Source organism: Symphalangus syndactylus, chromosome X, assembly GCF_028878055.3.
Source record: "Symphalangus syndactylus isolate Jambi chromosome X, NHGRI_mSymSyn1-v2.1_pri, whole genome shotgun sequence".
Taxonomy (NCBI): domain Eukaryota; kingdom Metazoa; phylum Chordata; class Mammalia; order Primates; family Hylobatidae; genus Symphalangus; species Symphalangus syndactylus.
In genome coordinates, this window is record NC_072447.2 from 79,130,861 (window position 1) to 79,155,946 (window position 25,086).

General features: G+C 42.8%; 1 protein-coding gene across 12 annotated transcripts in view; it reads left to right on the forward strand.

The window, feature by feature from the left end:
- TAF1 (TATA-box binding protein associated factor 1) overlaps nucleotides 1–25,086 on the forward strand; it is a 96,366-nt gene that overhangs the window by 10,118 nt on the left and 61,162 nt on the right. For 10 of the 12 annotated variants that reach the window (XM_055268530.2, XM_063634351.1, XM_055268535.2 and 7 more), the window contains 20 exons: nucleotides 267–485; nucleotides 897–1,115; nucleotides 1,486–1,693; nucleotides 4,402–4,578; nucleotides 5,181–5,308; nucleotides 5,406–5,513; nucleotides 5,636–5,809; nucleotides 6,605–6,778; nucleotides 7,602–7,706; nucleotides 9,908–10,108; nucleotides 10,864–11,005; nucleotides 11,365–11,495; nucleotides 12,214–12,294; nucleotides 15,198–15,347; nucleotides 15,504–15,623; nucleotides 15,936–16,111; nucleotides 16,698–16,876; nucleotides 19,861–20,074; nucleotides 21,167–21,332; nucleotides 24,130–24,341. In XM_055268530.2, the coding sequence (XP_055124505.1) occupies nucleotides 267–485; nucleotides 897–1,115; nucleotides 1,486–1,693; nucleotides 4,402–4,578; nucleotides 5,181–5,308; nucleotides 5,406–5,513; nucleotides 5,636–5,809; nucleotides 6,605–6,778; nucleotides 7,602–7,706; nucleotides 9,908–10,108; nucleotides 10,864–11,005; nucleotides 11,365–11,495; nucleotides 12,214–12,294; nucleotides 15,198–15,347; nucleotides 15,504–15,623; nucleotides 15,936–16,111; nucleotides 16,698–16,876; nucleotides 19,861–20,074; nucleotides 21,167–21,332; nucleotides 24,130–24,341 (3,284 nt within the window). The remainder of the gene's footprint in view (nucleotides 1–266; nucleotides 486–896; nucleotides 1,116–1,485; nucleotides 1,694–4,401; nucleotides 4,579–5,180; nucleotides 5,309–5,405; nucleotides 5,514–5,635; nucleotides 5,810–6,604; nucleotides 6,779–7,601; nucleotides 7,707–9,907; nucleotides 10,109–10,863; nucleotides 11,006–11,364; nucleotides 11,496–12,213; nucleotides 12,295–15,197; nucleotides 15,348–15,503; nucleotides 15,624–15,935; nucleotides 16,112–16,697; nucleotides 16,877–19,860; nucleotides 20,075–21,166; nucleotides 21,333–24,129; nucleotides 24,342–25,086) is intronic. The other 2 variants (XM_063634352.1, XM_055268533.2) reach the window with 1 other exon arrangement.

Sequence of the window (25,086 nt, forward strand, 5' to 3'; positions counted from 1 at the left end):
TGTATTAGGTCTTTTTTTTAAAGTTGTATATATTGATAGTAAATGATTTATGCAGTTCTCGTTGGAAATATCTCTGTTATCTTAAAAGAACTAGTCCAAATTATTAAGGAACGCTTCTTTCTTAGACATTATAAGTCTGAATGCGACACTCCTTTGTTTCTTCCCCACATTTGAATAGATCTCTCAAGGGAGTTTTCAGGCCCAGATGCTGCTGTTTTCCTATCTGACTTTGAGTCTGTGTCATAGTAATGTATTCTGTGTTCTAGGTGTTACGCTTTCTACGTCTTTTTGGACCAGGGAAGAATGTCCCATCTGTTTGGCGGAGTGCTCGGAGAAAGAGGAAGAAGAAGCACCGTGAGCTGATACAGGAAGAGCAGATCCAGGAGGTGGAATGCTCAGTAGAATCAGAAGTCAGCCAGAAGTCTTTGTGGAACTACGACTACGCTCCACCACCACCTCCAGAGCAGTGTCTCTCTGATGATGAAGTAGGCAAAATAGAGACCTGAGATTAAGGCTTATGAGAGGAACAAATGAATTCAATGAATTCTCCCTAGTTTATGTCTAAATTGTAAATAACATCATAGCAGATAGAATTCTGTGCTAATTTTCAATGAGTAATCATGGGTTCAATCTCAGCGGCTGCCCCTTCCCTATTGTAAAAGAAAAATGTTTGGTGGGGTAGGCGGGGATGAGAGGGGTAGATGGTGATATGCTGCTGAATAAGAAGGTTTGATTGATAAGCGGAATGTGCTATGATACATCTCCATTGTTTACATTCTAACTCCAGGTAAATCATCCTCAGTTTCTCTAAGTTCCCCTCCTGACTGTTAACTCTCTATAGCTTTAGGACATCTGGGATCAGGAAATTCTCCCTGCTCTACTTTCTTCTGTTGCAGATCACAATGATGGCTCCTGTGGAGTCCAAATTTTCCCAGTCAACTGGAGATATAGATAAAGTGACAGATACCAAACCAAGAGTGGCTGAGTGGCGTTATGGGCCTGCCCGACTGTGGTATGATATGCTGGGTGTCCCTGAAGATGGCAGTGGGTTTGACTATGGCTTCAAACTGAGAAAGACAGAACATGAACCTGTGATAAAATCTAGAATGATAGAGGTGAGCAACACTGGTATGTAAGAAAGGAATCAATGTACTCAGGTCCTATTACTTTTACTAACTTTACTTTTTAATTGGGGAGATACTGGGTGGTAGGGTTTCTTTGGTGGGAGATTGAGGTGTCTCAGCCTTTTATTTGGTATGGTATATCACCCTGGTAGCTAGGTCCTATTCTAAGGATTCTGTTTGTGAAATGAGTGCTGTGCCAGACTAGGAGTGGGAAGAGGCAAATATTCCTCCGTTACCAGGTGGTTGTTTCAAGTAAAGGACCACTTACAATGTGTCTGATGTATCTCTAATGTGGAATTTGGAGTGGAAACTTTGACCAGTGACCAATCAAGGATGTGTTTTTTCTTCCCTACTTACACAGGAATTTAGGAAACTTGAGGAAAACAATGGCACTGATCTTCTGGCTGATGAAAACTTCCTGATGGTGACACAGCTGCATTGGGAGGATGATATCATCTGGGATGGGGAGGATGTCAAACACAAAGGGACAAAACCTCAGCGTGCAAGCCTGGCGGGCTGGCTTCCTTCTAGCATGACTAGGAATGCGATGGCTTACAATGTTCAGCAAGGTGTGCCTCTGTGCCAGCTATGTCTAGCAGATACTGCCCTTAATCTTAGTCACCATAAGTAGGCTTAGCTGTGATTTTTTTTTTTTCTTTTGTGAGACAGAGTTTTGCTCTTGTTGCCCAGGATGGAGTGCAATGGTGCAGCCTCGGCTCACTGCAACCTCCACCTCCCGGGTTCAAGCGATTCTCCTGCCTCAGCCTCTGGAGTGGCTGGGATTACAGGCGTGCGCCACCACGCCCGACTAATTTTTGTATTTTTAGTAGAGATGGGGTTTCTCCATGTTGGTCAGGCTGGTCTCGAACTCCCGACCTCAGGTGATCACCCGCCTCGGCCTCCCAAAGTGCTGGGATTACAGGTGTGAGCCACCACGCCCGGCTGGCTGTGATGTTCTGAGCTGCCAAGAGATAGTGAAATGTTTAGGATCTGAGGCCTAATTCTAGTCCCTGTAATTTTTATTTTATGCTCAACCTGGAGGGAGATAGTCCATGTAATTTTTTGCCCTGTGAAGAAGCTAGGCCAGACTCAGGTTTCTTAAAAACATGTGATAAAGATCTTTTTTTTTTTTTTTTTTTTTTTTTTTTTGAGACAGAGTCTTGCTTGCTCTGTTGCCTGGGCCGGAGTGTAGTGGCGCAGTCTCAGCTCACTACAATCTCTCCGTCCTGGGCTCAGGCGATTCTCCTGCCTCAGCCTCTCGAGTAGCTGGGATTACAGGCATGCGCCACCATGCCCAGCTAATTTTGTATTTTTAGTAGCGATGGGGTTTCTGCATGTTGGTCAGCCTGGTCTCGAACTCCCGACCTTAGGTGATCTACCTGCCTCAGCCTCCCAAAGTGCTGGGATTACAGTCATGAGCCACCATGCCTGGCCTGAAGTTACAGATCTTTCTGAACTATAACAGTACTTTATAGTATATTTTTGTTTCCCAAGTCCCTTTGTATTTAGAATTCTAGTTTCCTTTTTTTCTCCTTAAATAGGTTTTTTTTTTTTAAGGTACGCCATGATTAATGTAAAAAACTTTGAAAATACAGTATAGTGTTAAAAGTCACTGGTAATCTATCTGGAGATTATCAACTGTTAATTTTTGGTGTATTTTCAGTGTTCTGTGTGTGTATGTAGTTGAGCTCATTTCTGTATGTACAGTTTTGCATTCTGTGCTTTTCACTTAATAAATATTTTTCTCTCTTTCATTTTTTATTTTTTATTGTTGAGACAGGGCCTCACTTTGTTGCCCAGACTGGTTTCAAACTCCTAGACTCAAGCGATCTTCCTGCCTCGGCCTCCCAAAGTGCTGAGATTACAAGCAAGAGCCACCCCACCCAGCCACATAAATATTTTCATGTCATTTAGAGTTCTTTATAAAAATGTTGAATGACATGGGAAACTCATTCATTTTATTTTAATTAAATTATTATTTTTTGTAGAGGTAGAGTCTTGCTATTGTTGGTCAGGCTGGACTCCTGGGATCAGGCGATCCTCCTGCCTCAGCCTCCCGAGTAGCCAAGACTTCAGGTGCACGCCACCACGCCTGGCTTGAGAAACTCATTTTAAATGGAAAGAAAGAAGATACGAAACAACATATATGATATCCTATTAGTGTAAATGAAAAAAAGCAGACTATATAAACATAGAAAGCTGGATTACTTTTGTATTTTGGAGGAAAAACAAAATTTTTTCTTTTTTGAGACGAGTCTCTGTCGCCCAGGGTGGAATGCATTGGCGCGATCTTGGCTCACTGCAACATCTGCCTCCCAGATTGAAGTGATTCTTGTGCCTCAGCCTCCTGAGTAGCTGGGGTTATATAGGTGTGCACCACTGTGCCCAGCTAATTTTTGTATTTTTAGTAGAGAAGGGGTTTCACCAGGTTGGCCAGGCTGGTCTTGAACTCCTGACCTCAAGTGATCTGACTGCCTTGGCCTCCCAAAATGCTGGGATTACAGGCGTGAGCCACTGCACCCGGATACAAAAATGTCTGATTTTTAAAACCTAAGAAATAGGTTTTTTCCCTTCCATTCTGCCCACTGTATGGGTTGTGTATTATTACGAATGTTTCATAATTTACCGATACATGTTGCATTTGTTAATACAATTTATTACCATTTATTTTTAGCATACTTTACCATATTAATTATTATTGTAATTTAACCAATTCCTTAAACATTTAGGCTATTTAAATTTCAACTATTATAAACAGTATTGCAATGGACATTTTTGACTGCAACATTATTTTATTTTTATTTATTTATTTTTTGAGACAGAATTTCACTCTTGTTGTCCAGGCTGGAGTGCAATGGCACGATCTCAGCTCACTGCAATCTCTGCCTCCTGGGCTCAGGTGATTCTCCTACCTTAGCCTCCCGAGTAGCTGAGATTACAGGCATGTGCCACCACACCCAGCTAATTTTTGTATTTTTTGTAAAGATGGGGTTTCTCCATGTTGGTCAGGTTGGTCTTGAACTCCTGACCTGAAGTGATCAACCTGCCTCAGCCTCCCAAAATGCTGTGATTACAGGTGTGAGCCACTGCGCCCAGCCTGCAACATTATTTTAAAATGAGAAATACACTGTGTAGGTTCCTTTTCAGTGGACACATGAGTAACTCCACTAAACTCACTCTACTAACATGAGTAACTCTTTTTATCTTTGCCAGAATCTTGATTGAAAGGGGCATAAATGTTTTCTCTGTTACTGTTTCCTCCTTGCACTTTGACTAGGTTTTGCAGCCACTCTTGATGATGACAAACCTTGGTACTCCATTTTTCCCATTGACAATGAGGATCTGGTGTATGGACGCTGGGAGGACAATATCATTTGGGATGCTCAGGCCATGCCCCGGCTGTTGGAACCTCCTGTTTTGACACTTGATCCCAATGATGAGAACCTCATTTTGGGTATATTACTGGCAGAGGCCAGTGTTCCTTCTCCTTTGACAACTTGCTGTTAATGTCAACGGGCAGGAGGAAATCAGAAGGGTTGGAGATGATTAGGACTAGAAACTTATAGGTAGTGGCTTCAGAGAGCGAAGTTTTGGCTGTTAGTTTATATTATTTGTGTATATGCTTAGGGAACACTCACGTAGGAATGTTGGAAAGTTGCAACTTTGAGATGTCAAGAGCATAGTTTGTTCCATTAGTGAATCATGGACTGGAAACTTCTAGGTAGCAGTTTGAGAGAGCAAAGTTGTGGCTGTTTTTATGATTTGTGTATTCCCTAGGGAAAACTCACGTAGGACTGTCGGAAAGTACCTTTGAGATGTCAAGCATGTAGTTCAGTTAGTGAATCGTACTAGAAGTGATTTGGGATGGGATGAAAAGATATAGCTGTAGTTCAGTTAGTAAATCATGGACTAGAAGTTATCTGGGGTGGGATGAAAGGTCTAGTTAAGAACTTCATTGGAACATCCATCACCTTAAAGAAGAAAACCGTATACTTGTCTGTAGGAAAGGTGACTCTTCAGGGAGAGCAACTCAAGTGATTTTTGTTTTATTCTCAGAAATTCCTGATGAGAAGGAAGAGGCCACCTCTAACTCCCCCTCCAAGGAGAGTAAGAAGGAATCGTCTCTGAAGAAGAGTCGAATTCTCTTAGGGAAAACAGGAGTCATCAAGGAGGAACCACAGCAGGTGTGTGAAGAAAAAAGGGGCTTGGTGTTTAGAAGAACAAAGAAAGGTAATAGAGAAGGATAGTCTGACCAAGATTTGTTTGATTATCTATCATTAGAACATGTCTCAGCCAGAAGTGAAAGATCCATGGAATCTCTCCAATGATGAGTATTATTATCCCAAGCAACAGGGTCTTCGAGGTACCTTTGGAGGGAATATTATCCAGGTACAAATAGTGTCTTTTCTGTGGTAGAGGAGAACCCCATGGCTTTGTTCTGACGGAGGATATGGGAAAATCTTGCTTAGGATGGAATTAGCTAATTTTAACCCTTCTATTTCCTGTTTTAGCATTCAATTCCTGCTGTGGAATTACGGCAGCCCTTCTTTCCCACCCACATGGGGCCCATCAAACTCCGGCAGTTCCATCGCCCACCTCTGAAAAAGTACTCATTTGGTGCACTCTCTCAGCCAGGTCCCCACTCAGTCCAACCTTTGCTAAAGCACATCAAAAAAAAGGCCAAGGTATAACTGAATTCTGGTTAGAAAACAGCTATAAAGGATATTGGGGTATAAATTAAGGGAATGTACCAGGTATTAGATTGTATCAGGGAACTGGTTATTTTCTCAGATGTGATAGAATGTTATTTTGGTTATTTAGGAGAATGTCTTTATTCTTAGGTGATGCATGTGAAAATATTTAAAGGTGAGGTGTCAGAATGACTGCATCTTTCAAAAACTCCAGCAAAGTCTATAGAAAGATAAAGGTTTTAAAAAATGGCAAAATATAAACAGCGACGTGGGATAATAAATGTTCATAGTACAGTCGTCCTTAGGTATCTTTGGGAGATTCGTTCTGCGACCTTCTCTGGATACCAAAATCTTTAGATGTTCCAGTTTCTGATAAAATAGCACAATATTTGCACATAACCTATGCACATCCTCTCATATAGTTTAAATCACCTCTAGATTACTTATAATACCTACTCCAATGTAAATGCTATGTGAATAGTTGTTACACTGTTATTGTTGAGGGAATAATGACAAGAAAAGTCTGTACCTGTTCAGCACAGATGCACTTGTATTTTCTGAATATTTTCTATCTGTGGTTGGTTGAAATCACAGATGCAGAACCCATACATGGATATGGAGGGCTGACTGTACCATTCTTTGAACTTTATAGTATGTTTGAAAATTTTCATTACGAAATTGAAAAATAGGTAAAATCTTTTTGGTGTGTTTGTCTCAGACTGAAAAACGTCATTGTGTGTAGTAGTTGTCCTGTCAGGAGCTAGATGGTATTTTCTTTGTTCTGGACAGATGAGAGAACAAGAGAGGCAAGCTTCAGGTGGTGGAGAGATGTTTTTTATGCGCACACCTCAGGACCTCACAGGCAAAGATGGAGATCTTATTCTTGCAGAATATAGTGAGGAAAATGGACCCTTAATGATGCAGGTTGGCATGGCAACCAAGATAAAGAACTATTATAAACGGGTGAGTCTCTGCTCAGAAAATTTTTTTTCCATACATAATTCTGCTTATGCTTCCATAAACTTTTATGTACAAACTTTTTGTTATTAACATAGCTGCAGTGAGACAAACTGCAAACTTACAAAGTTTTTGTTATTAACGTAGCTGTAGTTAGAGATCTACTGGTAATCTGTGAACATATACCATAAATTTCTTGGGAGAAAGGAGTGGTACCTTTTTTTGTAGTTATAACATGTTGAGCATCTCAAATCTCAAAATTCGAAATCAAAATCCAAAACTTTTTTTTTTTTTTTTTTTTTTTTTTTTTTTTTTGAGACTGAATCTTGCTCTTTTGCCAGGCAGGAGTGCAGTGGCATGATCTCCACTCACTGCAACCTCTACCTCCCGGGTTCAGGCAATTCTCCTGCCTCAGCCTCCTGAGTAGCTGGGACTACAGGCATGTGCCACCACACTCAGCTAATTTTTGTATTTTTAATAGAGACAGGGTTTCACCATGTTGGCCAGGATGGTCTCGATCTCTTAACCTCGTGATCTGCCCATCTTGGCCTTCCAAAGTGCTGAGATACAGGTGTGAGCCACCATGCCCGGCCAATCCTAAACTTTTTGAGCACTATCATGATACTCAAATGCTCATTGGAGCATTTTGGATTTCCAGATTTGGGATGCCCAACTGGTAAGTATAATGCAACTATTCCAAAATCCAAAACACTTGGTCACAAGCATTTTGGATGAGGGATACTCAACCTGTATTAGTAAAGTGCTATGCTCATATTTTGTAGGATTATTGATATATTCTAAATAACTGGGTCTTCTGTGTTCCTTATAGAAACCTGGAAAAGATCCTGGAGCACCAGATTGTAAATATGGGGAAACTGTTTACTGCCATACATCTCCTTTCCTGGGCTCTCTCCATCCTGGCCAATTGCTGCAAGTGAGGAATTCTTTCCTGTTTTTACTGTTAACTAAGGAAATTAATAAATGAGGAACCAGTCAGCTCAGAAAGAACTATTATAATTCTAGTTGATTGAGATGCTTTAATTTTAAGTACAGAGAAATTAAGTATAATCCAAAAATGTTTTAAAGAAATCTTTTTCTTAAAACTGGCTGTGAATTGTGTTATTCTTAGGCTAAATGTAAAATAGGTTTTTAAAAATCACACTGGTAAGCTCAGTAACATCTGGGAAGCATAAGGAAGTCAACCTAGGATGAATTTACTATAATTTATGAATGTTTAATTTTTGTGTATAAAATTGATAACATTTTGATCACATTAGCTGTGGTTATTGTGAATATGGAACCACACCTGAACTGTGCCATCTACAGTCCCCAGCCATAGTGAAATGCTTTTTTTTTCCTCCTTTGTTCTAATGGGTGTAAAGAGGCTCTCTTGTAACAGCTTTTATATATTCAAGGCGGGGGAAGTATGATGGTCCACAAATGATGTGGAAAATCTCTAGCACCCTCCCATCTTGTTTTTTTTCTCCATTTCATTTCTCTTGGCAATCTTAACCATTTGTCCTACTCTTATACCTAGTTTATTCTACTGTTGATATTGTTTATTCTCCTAAAGCATCTGCAAAGCTCAGTTTTTTTCTTTATCCTTTACATTCATAGTCTATTGCCAACCAGATGTTTAGTATCATCTTTGTATTGGTCTTCTCCTTTCCCTGGAACTTTCTGTTGAGGTTTTCTACCAATTCAGCCTCTTCTTTTGTGGCTACTTTTGTAGTCTCTTAAAGATCTTTTTCTGGCCGATCGTGGTGGCTCACGCCTGTAATCCCAGCACTTTGGGAGGCCTAGATGGGCGAATCACCTGAGGTCAGGAATTTGAGACCAGTCTGACCAACATGGAGAAACTCTGCCTCTACTCAAAATACAAAATTAGCCGGGCGTGGTGGCACATGCCTGTAATCCCAGCTACTCGGGAGGCTGAGGCAGGAGAATCACTTGAACCTGGGAGGTGGAGGTTGCAGTGAGCCGAGATCGTGCCATTGCACTCCAGCCTGGGCAACAAGAGTGAAACTCCATCTCAAAAAAAAAAAAAAAAAAAGAAGATATTTTTCTGTATTCTTCTGCAATTCTTTTTCTGCCTATATTTCACATTTAGAATTTTCTTTCCACACTCCGTGACGGTCTTCCCTCTTTCTGTCTACTCTTCTGATTTTCGGGGAAGGCTTTCCTTAGACTCAGGCTTCTTGTGGCAGTTGATCCCTATCTTGCCTCTACTTAAACTAGCTCAAATATTTCTGTTCAGCTGTCCTCTGTCCTACTGTCTTGTGTTTTCCTTTTTTTTTTCCAGCCTAATCTGTCTAGCACTCTTTCTACCTCATTGGTTGTTTTATGATTTATTTGTTTGGAGACAGGGTCTGGCTCTGTGACCCAGGCTGGAGTGCAGTGGCACAATCTTGGCTCACTGCAACTTCTGCCTCCTGGGCTCAAGCCATCCTCCTACCTCAGCCTCCCAAGTAGATGGGACAACAGGTGCACGCTACCACATCCAGCTAATTATTGTATTTTCTGTAGAGATGGGGTTTTGTCATGTTGCCGAGGCTGGTCTTGAACTCCTGAGGTCAAGTGGTCTACCTGCCTCGGCCTCCCAAAGTGCTGAGATTACAGGCATGAGCCACTGTCCCCGGCGTTGTTTTATTTTTTAATTAGTTTACTAATTTATTCAACAAATGTTGCTCTCACGCGTTGTGTGTCGGGCTACCCCGGGGTCTAGGGTAGTAGTATAGTACTTGGTACATTATGAAGTGATTTTCATATGTAATCTTCGTAGCAGTCCTGTGAGGTATAGGCATTTTTAAGTATCTCTCTTTTGTAGATGAGGAAAACTAAACTTAGACACGTTAAATAGCTTAAATAGACATGTTAAATCATATAGGTAATGGCAGAGCTAGCATCATCTGAATTCACATCCTGTATTTTCTCCCCTACTGACTCTGAAAGATAGTGGATGAAAAATTGTTTAGTCACATTTGATAATCCATATTTTAATTTATTTGTATTACTGGATAGACCTTAGATGGCGTAATTAAGATGGAGAGCAATAAGCCTGGTTTTTCTTTCTCAGCAGTTGACTGAATTTCCTAGGGCTACTCTATATAATTTTTGTGTTTTTACTTTTGTTAGGCATTTGAGAACAACCTTTTTCGTGCTCCAATTTATCTTCATAAGATGCCAGAAACTGATTTCTTGATCATTCGGACAAGACAGGGTTACTATATTCGGGAATTAGTGGATATTTTTGTGGTTGGCCAGCAGTGTCCCTTGTTTGAAGTTCCTGGGCCTAACTCCAAAAGGGCCAATACGCATATTCGAGACTTTCTACAGGTAAGAATGGGAGGATTGGGAGGGGGTTGGGTTGTATATAGAAAGGGTATGTTGGTGCCGGGCGTGGTGGCTCATGGCTGTAATCCCAGCACTTTGGGAGGCCGAGGCGAATGGATCACTTGAGGTCAGGAGTTCAAGATCAGCCTGACCATCATGGTGAAACCCTGTCTCTACTAAAAATACAAAAATTAGCTGGGCATGGTGGCTCATGCCTGTAATCCCAGCACTTTGGGAGGCCGAGGTGGACGGATCAGCTGAGGTTGGGAGTTTGAGACCAGCCTGACCAACATGGAGAAACCCCGTCTCTACTAAAAATACAAAATTAGCCAGGCGTGGTGGCACATGCCTGTAATCCCAGCTACTCGGGAGGCTGAGGCAGGAGAATCGCTTGAACCCAGGAGGCGGAGGTTGCGGTGAGCTGAGATTGCACCATTGCACTCCAGCCTGGGCAACAAGAGTGAAACTCAGTCTCAAAAAAAAAAAAAAAAAAAAAAAAAAATTTTAGCCAGGCGCGGTGGCGCACGCCTATGGTCCCAGCTACTCTGGAGGCTGAGGCAGGAAAATCACTGAAGCCCAGGAGGCAGAGGTTGCAGTGAGCTGAGATCAAGGCACTGCACTCTACTCTGGGTGACAGAGCGAGACTCCGTCTCAGAAAAAGTAGGGTGTGTGGGTTTGGGAGCACATCAGGAAGAGGCCCTAGGGAGGACTTTTATCCTTTTCTTTGCCAAATAAAATACCCTTGGTTTGTTGGGCAGGTTTTTATTTACCGTCTTTTCTGGAAAAGTAAAGATCGGCCACGGAGGATACGAATGGAAGATATAAAAAAAGCCTTTCCTTCCCATTCAGAAAGCAGCATCCGGAAGAGGCTAAAGCTCTGCGCTGACTTCAAACGCACAGGTCATCTGTTGTGACTAGTCATTTGTTTGCCTTTTTCCAAGAAAAGAATTTTGATGGCTTTGAGTTAAAGGATAAGCATATAGTTAATAAAATAGAAATTGATGGCCGTTGAAAGGAGGTAGCAGATCTTCTAACACTCTGGTTGCTTTTTTGAATTTGGCTGCCAGGAAGTTTAATGTGATAGTTGGATATCTTCTATGAGTTGTAGGAAACTTAGCAGCTGGGGTTTTCTTGGCCAGTCATGCCAACTGTGGCTAGGCCTGTTACAGTTTTGGTTTGCTGTCCCTGTTGCTGCCAATAAATATCAGGGCCTTTGGAATTCAGAATGGTCTCATTCTCTATGTATATGTCTTTTCCAGGGATGGACTCAAACTGGTGGGTGCTTAAGTCTGATTTTCGTTTACCAACGGAAGAAGAGATCAGAGCTATGGTGTCACCAGAGCAGTGCTGTGCTTATTATAGCATGATAGCTGCAGAGCAACGACTGAAGGTGAACACCTTCCTCTTAGACACCACTTATGCCTGTGGTTTTTTGTTTTTTTTTCTCCCCCCAAGAGAGATGAGAGAGAAGACTCTCTCATTGGCTTAGGGAGGATGGTTACTAGATTATTACCAATTACTAAAAAGTTTAATTTGTATAAAGTACTTCTATGTACATCAGTTCTGGAGAAAAACTACAGTGTAGCTAAATATCAGTGGGAAGACATAACGAGGAACTTTGAGCATATTGTTTTGCTTTGAAAATGGTGACTGGGTGACTTTAATCTCTTCTTTGCAAGATAAGCATATAAGCAGGGAAAGTACTTGTCAGCCTCTCAGGTAGGCAGAGATGATGATGGTGCTGAATGTGTGGTTTAGAGAAGCACAGAATTCTTATAAGGCCAAAAGAGAAAAGGTCCAGCTGAGGTGTGACAGCACAGCTCTTTCCCACTGAGTTAATGCGACTCAGTTATTGAGCATCTCTGTTCAGCTTGCTTATGGGCTGTAACTATCTGTATATCAGCCAGTAAGCTCCTTGGCATGTGGTAATGTATCTTCTCATAGCTTAAGGATGTGCCGTGGTGTTAGATATAGTGAAGACTTTATGGAATCCATCTATGCAAAATAGGCTTTGGTATTCTGTACTTGTATTCAGTAAAAAAAAAAAAAAAACTTGTGCTTTGTGTTTTTTAACTGACTGATTTATGCATGGATCTGTCGTCTTCCAGGATGCTGGCTATGGTGAGAAATCCTTTTTTGCTCCAGAAGAAGAAAATGAGGAAGATTTCCAGATGAAGATTGATGATGAAGTAAGGCTTTATACTAGTTTGTATTAGTCAATAATACATCTCATTTATCCTTTTAAAAGAGACAGCTTTATTGAGATAACATGCAATAAACTGTACACATTTAAAGTATACTGTTTGATGTTCTTGCTTTATTCATGCCAGAAAAAATGATGCAATATATGAAATATTATATTTTATATGATATGGGTTTGTTTTTTTTTGTTCGTTTGTTTTGTTTTTTGACAGAATCTTGCTCTGTCACCCAGGCTGGAGTGCAGTGGTGTCATGACCTTGGCTCACTGCAACCTTCACCTACTGGTTTCCTGCGATTCTTGCGATTCTCCTGCCTCAGCCTCCTGAGTAGCTGAAATTACAGTTGCACGCTACCATGCCCAGCTAATTTTTTGTATTTTTAGTAGAGATGGGTTTCACCATGTTGGCCAGACTGGTCTCGAGCTCCTGACCTCAAGTGATCCTCGTGCCTTGGCCTCCCAAAGGGCTGGGATTACAGGCATGAGCCACTGCGCCTGGCAGGATCTTCATTTCTTCTAGAAAAAAGACTTAGACCTGATTTATAAGACTCCACATTATTTGAGCCTTGCATATTAATCTGACCTCCTTTCATCTCTTGTCACTGCCCGTCTTATATTCTAAGCTCCAACCATACTGACGTTCATTCAGTTTCCTAAATTTCTCTCCCCTTCCAGAATTCTGCAACTGTTATGTCCTCTGCCGAGATACTTTTTCTCCACTCCTCTGCCATTTGACTCTCATCTACAAGTTATTTTCTCTGGGAAGCTTTCCTGGACTTTTCCCCTCATTCCACCCTGGATTTCGATTGGATGATAATTCTCCTTTCATTATGTACATATAGTACGCCTTTACTTTTTTTTTCCCAAGATAGGGTCTTGCTCTGTTACCCAGGCTGTACTGTGGTGAGATCACAGCTCACTGTAGTCTTGAACTCCTGGGCTCAAGCAGTCCTTCTATCTCAGCCTCCCGAGTAGCTGGGACAACAAGCACACACCACCACACCCAGCTAATAGTTTAAATTTTTTGTAGAAATGGGGTCTCACGGCTGGGCACGGTGGCTCATGCCTGTAATCCCAACAGTCTGGGAGGCCAAGGCGGGCAAATCACCTGAGGTCAGGAGTTCAAGACCAGCCTGGCCAACATGGTGAAACCCTGACTCTACTAAAAATACAAAATGAGCCGGGCATGGTGGTGTGCGCCTGTAATCCCAGCTACTTGGGAGGCTGAGGCAGGAGAATCACTTGAACCTGGGAGGTGGAGGTTGCAGGGAGCCGAGACCACGCCATTGTAGTCCAGCCTGGACTAAAAGAACGAATCTCCATCTCAAAAAAAAAAAAAAAGAAATGGGATCTTACTGTGTTGCCCAGACTGATTTTGAACTACTAGGCTCAAACGATCATCCTGCCTTGGCCTTCTAAAGTGTTGGGATTATAGGCATGAGCCACTGTGCCTGGCCTCTACTTTCTTCCCATGGTACTGATCACATAGTACTGAACTTGGTTGGCTGTTTTTCCCTCACTAACTTGAGGTTCATGAAAAAGTAGTATGGAGTAGTGTGTAGTTGTTATTCAATAAGTATTTGTTAAATGAATTAAGTGATTATAAAATGAAGCAGAAAATGAGGCCACACGGAGTGAGTAAAGAATCGTTGTATTACTCTCTTGAGGTTGGAATGAAAAATGAGTGGATATCTAAGAATTTCAGAAATTAAGAATTCTATTGAGGCCAGGCGCAGTGGCTCAGGCCTGCAATCTTAGCATTTTGGGAGGCCAAGGTGAGAGGATTACTTGAGACCAAGGGTTCAAGACCGACCTGGCCAACATAGTGAGACCCTGTCTCTAAAAAAGAAAAACAATTTTTTTTTAAATTAAAAATAAAAAAAGAATTCTGTTGAATGGCTTTCAAGATTGAATCTTAGAGAATTGGCCATTTTCTTGCTAATCATATATACTCTTTTTTTTTTTTTGAGGCAGAGTCTCACTCTGTCTCTCAGGCTGGAGTGCAGTGGTGCAGTCTTTGCTGACTGCAACCTCTGCCTGCTGGGTTCAAGCCATTCTCGTGCCTTAGCCTTCTGAGTAGCTGGGACTATAGGTGTGCGCCACCATGCCTGGCTAATTTTTGTATTTTTAGTAGAGATGGGGTTTCACCATGTTGGCCAGGCTGGTCTTGAACTCCTGGCCTCAAGAGATCTGCCCGCCTCAGCCTCCCAGAGTGTTGAGATTACAGGTGTGAGTCACCACACCTGGCCTCATGTACTCCTGACTGGTCTGTGTGGGCAGGCACATTCACCCCTTGGCTTAATTCTTTAAGAATTTTGCAGGGGTTGGTAAACACTATTCAGGGTCCCAGGAGAGGACAGACCTTTTTGACCAAACCAGTGGCAGAAATAGAATGGACTTTGATTTAGTGTCACTGGAAAAGGGGGCCAATGCTTTGAAAGCAAGCATATCAACTATTTAGAGAAAATAGGTTTCATTCTAAAACAGCTGTTTGAGCAATTGGACAATCAAATGTAGTCATTAGTCTAATTTTGAGCATCATGAGGGTGAGGGAAACACTGTCCTTAAGAATGCTTATTGAAGCCGAAGGGATAAGGGGCTGAAGGGTTACCACTGTTCTTTATTTTTCTCCTTATCCTGCCTGAGCTCTTGACCTCTATTTAATATCATGTTGTAAGTATTGTACCATAGGATAGAAGAGAACTGAGTACTAGGTAGCTATATTTAACTGTTGATTTTTGTGGACAGTTTAAGAAAGCGTGAACCCACAAAAATTAAACATTAGAAAAAAAGAACATGAAAATAGTTTGTAATTATTCTACTCTTGTAGATATTGGCTAGACATAGAACAAATGTTTCCCACTGCCCTGAGAATCTTTTTCTTTATCTCAGGTTCGCACTGCTCCTTGGAACACCACAAGGGCATTCATTGCTGCCATGAAGGGCAAGTGTCTGCTAGAGGTGACTGGGGTGGCAGATCCCACAGGGTGTGGTGAAGGATTCTCCTATGTGAAGATTCCAAACAAACCAACACAGCAGAAGGTGAGATTGTGTTTATTTCTAGAATGAGGAAGTCAAGGGAGAAAGAAATGGGTGAGTGGAGGACTTGGAATGTAGTTAAGGTAGCAGAATGACTTAGATGCCTACTTAGAAGGAATTCAGGTTTTTAGGATTCTCACTTTTTTTTGTTTGAGGTAGGATGATAAAGAACCGCAGCCAGTGAAGAAGACAGTGACAGGAACAGATGCAGACCTTCGTCGCCTTTCCCTGAAAAATGCCAAGCAACTTCTACGTAAATTTGGTGTGCCTGAGGAAGAGGTGAGTGTGGAAGTGGAAAATTTAGAGTATACTAGGGGCTTTGTATAGAGATGGAATTGCTAGGAGGCAGATGTAAAGAACTATCTGGGGAACTTTGTATTGTAGGGTATAGTAAGCTAAGTCTTAGATATTGTTTTAGGAGTTATCTTTCTATGTAATCTGCTTTGGGATGATTTTTCTTTTTTGGTCTAACTAATTGTGTACATTGGCTTGTCCTTTGAAATCCCTGAATGATTTGTGTGTGTGTGTGTGTGTGTGTGTGTGTGTGTGTGTGTGTATAGATATATTTTTGTGTGGCTATTTGTCTCGTAGATTAAAAAGTTGTCCCGCTGGGAAGTGATTGATGTGGTGCGCACAATGTCAACAGAACAGGCTCGTTCTGGAGAGGGGCCCATGAGTAAATTTGCCCGTGGATCAAGGTTTTCTGTGGCTGAGCATCAAGAGCGTTACAAAGAGGAATGTCAGCGCATCTTTGACCTACAGAACAAGTGGGTGGTTTTAGTGCTGCAGAAAATCCAAGCTGGAAAGGGGAGGAGTTCCAGGCACTATTTCATAATAAAGAGGGAGGTCACCTAAAAGTTTGACTACCTAGGTAGTCAGATATCCGACATGTCAGGGTAGTATGTGTTTGTAATCCCACCACCAGATTACCTGTTCCCTTCAACCCAACTTGGCAAAAGTTTTTAATGGAAGGAGACGCTAGTCTTGTGTTCTAGGTTCCACAACAACTCTTATGGCCTACTTGGGCCTAACAAACAGCACAATGGTAGCAGGTGACAGGTAGGGTTTTTTTCTAAAGGTTTAGTTTTGAGAGGACGTTAATACACTATTAAAAATGACCAGTGTGCTGATTTATTTATCAAGTTATCTCCAGGAATTCTGAATTACTACAATTTTTCAAACTTGTTGACCAATTGTCTAGGAAAACTTTGTAAAGCTTTTCTGTTAAGGGCCGGGCCCCATGTCTTAGTGGATTTTGAGTATGCCTTTTTAAGGTTGATTTCCCAATTTTTTACTTTTGCCTGCAACCATATTTCTTTAGCTCTTTCTGCACATTGCTTTTTCTCTTTTTAGGGTTCTGTCATCAACTGAAGTCTTATCAACTGACACAGACAGCAGCTCAGCTGAAGATAGTGACTTTGAAGAAATGGGAAAGAACATTGAGAACATGTTGCAGAACAAGAAAACCAGCTCTCAGCTGTCACGTGAACGGGAGGAACAGGAGCGGAAGGAACTACAGCGAATGCTACTGGGTGAGGATAGTGGCTTCACAGACAGATAAAAAAGAGAAGGATTAAAAAAGGAGCCTATATAACTGCAGACTGTAATTGAGGGAGATCTGGAGGCAGAAGATGTAAGGGATGCATGTAGAAAAATGTGAATGAAGTAGAAAGCTTTTTACAAACTGGACTCTAGGATTGTCTGTGGAGGACAAATTGCAGAGATGATGCCACTCCACTACTGCCTCTGTCTGTATCAGGTGCCTGGCCAAGCCTGGGCTATTAGTGCTGTACTTCAAATGAGCTTTTTGTGCATTTATCCTAGAGGGTAAGAGTTTTTAATACAGAATTTGTAAATGAATTTAGGGAGTTATCTTTGAAACTTCTGAAATTACATGTAAAATAATGCAAATGTGCATTTTATTATTTTTTTGTTTTGGACATGGTTTCACTCTGTCACCCAGGCTGGAGTGCACTGGTGTGATCTTAGCTTACTGCAGCCCCCGCCTCCCAGGCTCAAACGATCCTCCTGCCTCAGCCTCCTGGGTAGCTGGGACTAGGTGCATGCTACCATGTCTGGCTAATTTTTGTATTTTGTATTCCTCCTGCCTCAGCCTCCTGAGTAGCTGGGACTATAGTGCATGCCACCATGTCTGGCTAATTTTTTTATTTTGTAGAAAATGTTGCCCAGGATGGTATCGAACTCCTGAGCTCAAAGTGATCTGCCTGCCTCAGCCTCCGAAAGTGTTGGCATTACAGGCGTGAGCCACTGCGCTTGGCCTTAAATGTGCATTTTCTGAGAACATTCATGGCTTTCAGAAGACCCTCAGAAGGAGTCTTAGACCCTGAAAAGAGTTTTAAAATTGTAGAAATTGAAGGTGGGAATAATAAAGACCTGAATTGGGTTGGGATATGGAGGGCATTAAGGATGAAAATCAAGGCAACCTTAAGATTTCACTCTGGGATTACTAGAAAGATGTTGGTACCATTGATTAAAGTAGTGAATTTCAAGGTCTGACATGCTGGCTCATGCCTGTAATCCTAGCACTTCGGGAGGTCAAAGTGAGAGGATCACATGAGCCCAGGAGTTTGAGACCAGCCTGGGCAACATGGTGAAACCCTGTTTCTACAGAAAATACAAAAATTAGATGTGGTGGCAGGCACCTATAATTCTAGCTACTTGGGAGGCTGAGGTGGGAGGATCGCTTGAGCCTGGGAGGCAGAGGTTGCAGTGAGCTGAGATTGTGCCACTGCACTCCAGCCTGGGTGACAGGGTGAGACTCTGTCTCAAAAGAAGTTAGGAAGGGAATGTATAATATGTGGAGTTTGAGGTCCCTTTGACACCCTTGAAGTATACATGTCAAAGAGGCAGTTGAAAACTTGGATGTAGATACTGCGAGAGAGGATAAAGGCTGATGATGAAGATTTATATGACTTCTCAGTCGCAGTAGTCTTCCTTTGTTTCCTCTTTTCTGTAAAAGTTTTGTGTAATTTCATTGTTTTGGGTCCTTTGTAAAAATGTGATATAGCCTTTTCACCAATGTGTCATCTATGTTTTCTAGTGTAGTCCTGGAACACAGTATCTATATCATTTGGGAATTAGAAATGTGGAATCTCAGGCCTCACTCTACATCTACTAAATTAGAACCTACATTTGCAGCCGGGTGCGGTGGCTCACGCCTGTGATCCCAGCACTTTGGGAGGCCGAGGCGGGCGGATCACCCGAGGTCAGGAGTTTAAGACCATCCTGGCCAACGTGGTGAAACCCCATCTCTACAAAAATTAGCTGGGCATGATGGTGGGTGCCTGTAATCCCAGCTACTTGGGAGGCTGAGGCAGGAGAATCGCTTGAACCTGGGAAGCAGAGGTTGCAGTGAGCTGAGAGTACGCCATTGAACTTTACCCTGGGCGACAGAGTGAAACTACTTCTCAAAGAAAAAGAAAGATAACCTACATTTGAACAAGATCCCCAGGTGATTCCTATTCATATTAATGTTTGAGAAGCATATGTTAGGCTTTAAGACTCGGAACTTGTTTTTGTAGTGCCATTTTTCCCTGAGTTGCATGCTTGGGTACTTTTTTTTTTTTGAAACAGGGCCTCATTCTGTTGCCCAGGCTGGAGGGCAGTGGCGCAACCATGGCTTGTTTACTGCAGCCTCAACCTCCTGGGCTCAAGGGATCCTCCCACCTCAGCCTCCTGAGTAGCTGGGACCACAGGTGTGTACCACCACACCTGGCTAGTTAAATTTGTAGAGACAGTGTCTTCTTTGTTGACCAGGCTGGTCTCAAACTCCTGGGCTCAAGCGATCCTCCTACCTTAGCCTCCCCAAATGCTGAGATTATAGGCATGAGCCGCTGTACTCGGCCTTGCGTGCTTTTATCTGTAATGTGATCATCACCCACTTCCTACTTGGTCTTTTCTCTTGCACTGTTGTTCAGAGGAATCTGCTTGTCTATCTCCTATAGCAAACATGTAGTTCTTTGAGGTTCCTTCAGAACTTTTTGTACTTACAAAAGTTGGGAAAGTGGCCAGGCGTGTGGCTTAGGCCTGTAATCCCAGCATGTTGGGAAGCCAAGGCTGGCCTATCTCCTGAGCCCAGGAGTTAGAGACCACCCTAGGCAATGTGACAAGACCCTGTCTCTACAAAAATTTAGCTGGGTGTGGTGGTACATGCCTGTAGTCCGAGCTACTCAGGAAGCTGAGCTGGGAGGATGGATTGAGCCTGGGAGGTGGAGGTTGCAGTGAGCCGAGATTGCACCACTATACTCCAGCCTGGGCAACAGAGCGAGAGAGATCCTGTCTCAAAAAAAAAAAAAGTGGGGAAATTGGCAGTGCCTAAAATGAAGTCAGGAAAGGACAAATCAGCATATTCTTGGGGCTGATGATGACTTTGATGCTTTTTGTAGAACCATAGTTTTGTGGCATGTTGAGCTTTGATAGCTCCACTCAACCCCAAAAAAATGATCATTTGGGAGATAAGGGGAACGTTTGGAAATCTTTTCTACCTACCTTGCAGCAGCAGGCTCAGCAGCATCAGGAAACAATCACAGAGATGATGACACAGCTTCCGTGACTAGCCTTAACTCTTCTGCCACTGGACGCTGTCTCAAGATTTATCGCACGTTTCGAGATGAAGAGGGGAAAGAGTATGTTCGCTGTGAAACAGTCCGAAAACCAGCTGTCATTGATGCCTATGTGCGCATACGGACTACAAAAGATGAGGAATTCATGTGAGTTTGATTTACCACTTCCTTTTTTTCTTTGAGGACAGAGTCTTGCTCTGTGGCCCAGGCTGGAGTGCAGCGGTGTGATCTCGGCTCATTGCAATCTCCATCTCTCGGGTTCAAGTGATTCTCGTGCCTCAACTTCCAGAGTAGCTGGGATTACAGACACGCACCACCGTGCCCAGCTAATTTTTGTATTTTTAGTAGAGATGGGGTTTTGCCATGTTGACCAGGCTGGTGTTGCCTGGGCTCTAGCAATCTGCCTGCCTCATCCCAAAGTGCTGGGATTACAGGCATGAACCACGGCACCTGGCCTGATTTACCACTTTCGAGTGTGATAGGGAGAATAATAATAATGGTGGGGAATGGTGATTGGGGTGGGTGCTTGAGTTTTAGTGACAGGATTCTTCACAGTTATTTCTAGAACTCTGCTGTAATTGAGAACTACCTTGCCTTTAGATTGGGTTTGAATAGAGCCAAATTACAGGGAAAATTCTATTCAGTATTTGCCACAAGATGAAGGCATGTCTTGTTCCAATTTGGTCCTTTGCATTTTGATTGGTTGGTTTGCAAAAATCTTAGCGATTACTGGCCGGGCACGGTGGCTCACACCTGTAATCCCAGCACTTGGGGAGGCTGAGGCGGGCGGATCACGAGGTCAGGAGTTCGAGACCAGCCTGACCAACATGGTGAAACCCTGTCTCTACTGAAAGTACAAAAATTAGCTGGGTGTGGTGGCACGCACCTGTAATCCCAGCTACTTGGGAGGCTGAGGCAGGAGAATCGCTTGAACCTGGGAGGCAGAGGTTGCAGTGAGCCAAGATCTCGCCACTGCACTCCAGCCTGGGTGACAGAGGGAGACTCCATCTCAAGAAAAAAAAAAAAATCTTAGAGATTACTCAGGACTTACTCTAAGAGAGTTACCTCTGCAAATGGAGGGCTAACTAGGGAGGGAGGTGGGAATGGCATGTAGCCCCTTTTATCTTAGCCTGGATGGATTACTTTAGTCCTGAGATGTTAGCTATCACGATAGTCTTCTTGGTTAAGATTTGCTTATGGTCCTGTGATTTTTCTTCCTCTGCTGCCCACATGGTTCAGTCGAAAATTTGCCCTTTTTGATGAACAACATCGGGAAGAGATGCGAAAAGAACGGCGGAGGATTCAAGAGCAACTGAGGCGGCTTAAGCGGAACCAGGAAAAGGAGAAGCTTAAGGGTCCTCCTGAGAAGAAGCCCAAGAAAATGAAGGAGCGTCCTGACCTAAAAGTAAGTATAATGTGGTATGATTACGGCTAATGGAGCAAAGGAAGAATGTATACCTTTTCCTTTAGCTTTTGACATTCTCTTTTGATATCCTCCTTTACTGGGAATGAGGGAAGTGGAAAGCTGGTTTGAATTGATGTGACTACTTGGAGGTGTCCTCAATACTAATGTGAGTGGTATTAACAATTCCACACCAAATCTGGTGCTATTGTTCTCTTTTTTTTTAAGACAGGGTCTGGCTCTGTTGCCCAGGCTGGGGCGCACTGGCATGATCTCGGCTCACTGCAGCCTCTGCCTCCTGGGCTCAAGCCATCCTCCTACCTCTGCTTCCCAAGTAGCTGGGACTACAGGCACGTGCCACCACACCCGGATAATTTTTGTATTTTTTGTAGAGACAGGGTTTTGCCATGTTGCCTAGGCTAGTCTCAAACTCCCGAGCTCAAGTGATCCTCCTACCTTGGCTTCCCAAAATGCTGGGATTGCAGGCGTGAGCCACCATGCCTGACTTGTCATTTATTCTTTTTTTTTTTTTTTTTTTGAGACAGAGTCTCACTCTATTGCCCAGGCCGGAGTGCAGTGGCGCGATCTCAGCACATTGCAACCTCCGCCTCCTGGGTTCAAGCGATTTTCCTGCCAGAGCCTCTCGAATAGCTGGGATTACAGATGTCCGCCACCATGCCTGGCTAATTTTTTGTATTTTTAGTAGAGACGAGGTTTCACCATTTTGGCCAGGCTGGTCTCGAACTCCTGACCTGGTGATCTACCAGCCTCTGCCTCCCAAAGTGCTGGGATTACAGGCATAAGCCACCACGCCTGGCTTGTTATTTATTCTTTTTTTTTCTTTTTTTCTTTTTTTTTTTTTTTGAGACAGAGTCTCACTCTGTTACCCAGGCTGGAGTGCAATGGCACAATCTCAGCTCATTGCAACCTCCACCTCCTGGGTTCCAGTGATTCTTGTGCCTCAGCCTCCCAAGTAGCTGTGCTACCAGGCGTGTGCTACCACGCCCAGCTAATTTTTTTTTGAGATGGAGTTTCACTCTTGTTGCTCAGGCTGGAGTGCAGTGGCGCCATCTCAGCTCCCTGCAACCTCCACCTTCCCGTTCCAAGCGACTTTCCTGCCTCAGCCTCCCGAGTAGCTGGGATTACAGGTGCCCGCCACCATGCCCAGCTAATTTTTGTATTTTTAGTAGAGACGGGGTTTCACCATGTTGGCCAGGCTGGACTTGAACTCCTGACCTCGGGTGATCTGCCCACCTCGGCCTCCCAAAGTGCTGGGATTACAGGCATGAGCCACTATGCCTGGCCTTATTCTTTATCTGAAATATTTTCTAGGAGTTGAGATAGATTTGGTAGGTTTTTTTGTTTGTTTGTTTGGTTTTTTTAGAGACAGAGTCTTGCTTTATCGCTCAGGCTGGAGTGCAATGGTGTGATCTCCGCTTACTGCAACCTCCGCCTTCCGGGTTGAAGAGATTTTCATGCCTCAGCCTCCCAAGTAGCTGGGATTACAGGCGTGCACCACCATGCCTGGCTAATTTTTTGTATTTTTAGTAAAGACGGGGTTTTACTATGTTGGCCAGGCTGATCTCGAACTCCTGGCTTCTAGCGATCCTCCCACTTTGGTCTCCCAAAGTTCTGGGACTACACACATGAGCCACTGCTCTTGGCCCAAGTTTGGTAGGTTTTTTAACATGTACTTTCATGTCTCTTGTCTGTGTGTATGTATTTTTAAATATGTAACTTTAAAATATTGTACATATTAAAAGAAGCAACAAAAGTAAAACATACAAGTTGTTTTCCATAACTTAGTATCACAGATACTACTGTGTTGTAATAAGCATCCTAAGATGAGGCAGTTGTGGTACAGTGGAAAGAGCCATGAGCTTGGAAACGGAAGATCTGAATTCAGGTTCTGTTTCTGCCATTTAATAGGTCTGTGACCTTAACCTCTCCAAACTTGTTTTCTCTAATATAAAATGATATGTCCACAGTGGTGTTGTATTAAATGATATAATTCAGGGGAAGCACTTTATAAACTATAAAATATTCAACAAATGAAGCTGTTCTTAACGCATACTGAGGTCATTAAGTGTTTTAATGTTCCTTTTTGTATGTAGCATTAGATAAGTGTGATACAGTATTGGCCCCATTTTACAGATGAAACAGGTCTAGGATACCAGAGCTACTCATTTGCAAAACTGAGATGGAGACTTGGTGTTATCGAAGCTTTTTCTTGTTTTGACTAGAGAGTGGGAATACACCCAGCAGGCTGATTATGCTGCTGAATGTAGATGGGCTTCCAACAGCTTGTCTCCTGCATATTTAATATTTTCATAGTTTACAACTTAAGTTGGGAGTGGAAATCTTCTCTTTTTTCTTCTTACCTGATTTTTAAAGCAATGTTTAGTCTCTGGATTTCATTTTTTTTCCATGTGTCATTTCCATACATGCAGTTTTGTCTAGTGGCTTCTGGTTGATCAGTGCATAACAATTCTATTAGAGCAAAAGTTCTGAAGCTGACTTTGTTTTTCCCGTCTTGTATGTACAGTCGAGCTTTGAACAACGTGGGTTTGAACTGCATGGTTCCACTTATGTGTGGATCGTGGTATGTGGAGCCTGTGTATATGGAGGGCTGGCTTTTTGTATATATGGGCTTCACTATGTGTGGATTTTGGTATACTTGGGGGTCCTGGAACCAGTCCCCTGCATATACTGAGGGATGACTTTATTTCTTACCTGCTTATCTCTGATGTGTGTTTCAGCCTACTTACCTCTGACGTGTTTGATACTTTTCCTTTTGCAGCTGAAATGTGGGGCATGTGGTGCCATTGGACACATGAGGACTAACAAATTCTGCCCCCTCTATTATCAAACAAATGCACCACCTTCCAACCCTGTTGCCATGACAGAAGAACAGGAGGAGGAGTTGGAAAAGACAGTCATTCATAATGATAATGAAGAACTTATCAAGGTTGAAGGGACCAAAATTGTCTTGGGGAAACAGCTAATTGAGAGGTAAGAGATACCAGGCAGGAAGTGCTGTGGGACAGATTTATTTGAGGTTGGTATATTGGTGGCTGGCAAGGGTAGATGTGATGTGTTTTCTGAAGTGGAACTGAAGGAACAGGAATTTTGATGGCGTTTCCTCAGTTACTATTGCCAGTAATGAAAATTATAACACTCATTAGGTTGTACCACTTGTTTTGGGGCATGCTGCCTAACTTCTGAGTCTGGTTCCTTAGTTACAAAATAAAACCACCCTTACCAGGATAGTTAAGAAGATAAAATGAGACAGACTACAAAGCATACAGTACAGTGCCTGACATATAGTAGATGTCAGTTATCTCTTCTTGTTCTACTTCTAGACACTTATAATATTTGCAAGGTCCCTAAGCTTGTTGTGTTTTTTTTAAGATAAAGTCTTGCTCTGTTGCCCAGGCTGGAGTGCAGTGGCTCACTGCCACCTCTGCCTCCTGGGTTCAAGCGATTCTCATGCCTCAGCTTCCTGAGTAGCTGGGATTACAGGCGCACGCCACCACGCCCGGCTAATTTTTGTATTTTTGTAGAGATGAGGTTTCATTATGTTGGCCAGGCTGGACTCGAACTCCTGACCTCAAGTGATCCGCCTGCCTAGGCCTCCCAGAGTGCTGGGATTACAGGCGTGCTGGGATTACCATGCCCGGCCTAATTTTTGTATTTTTAGTAGAGACAGGGTTTCGTCATGTTGGCCATGCTGGTCTCAAACTCTTGTCCTCAAGTG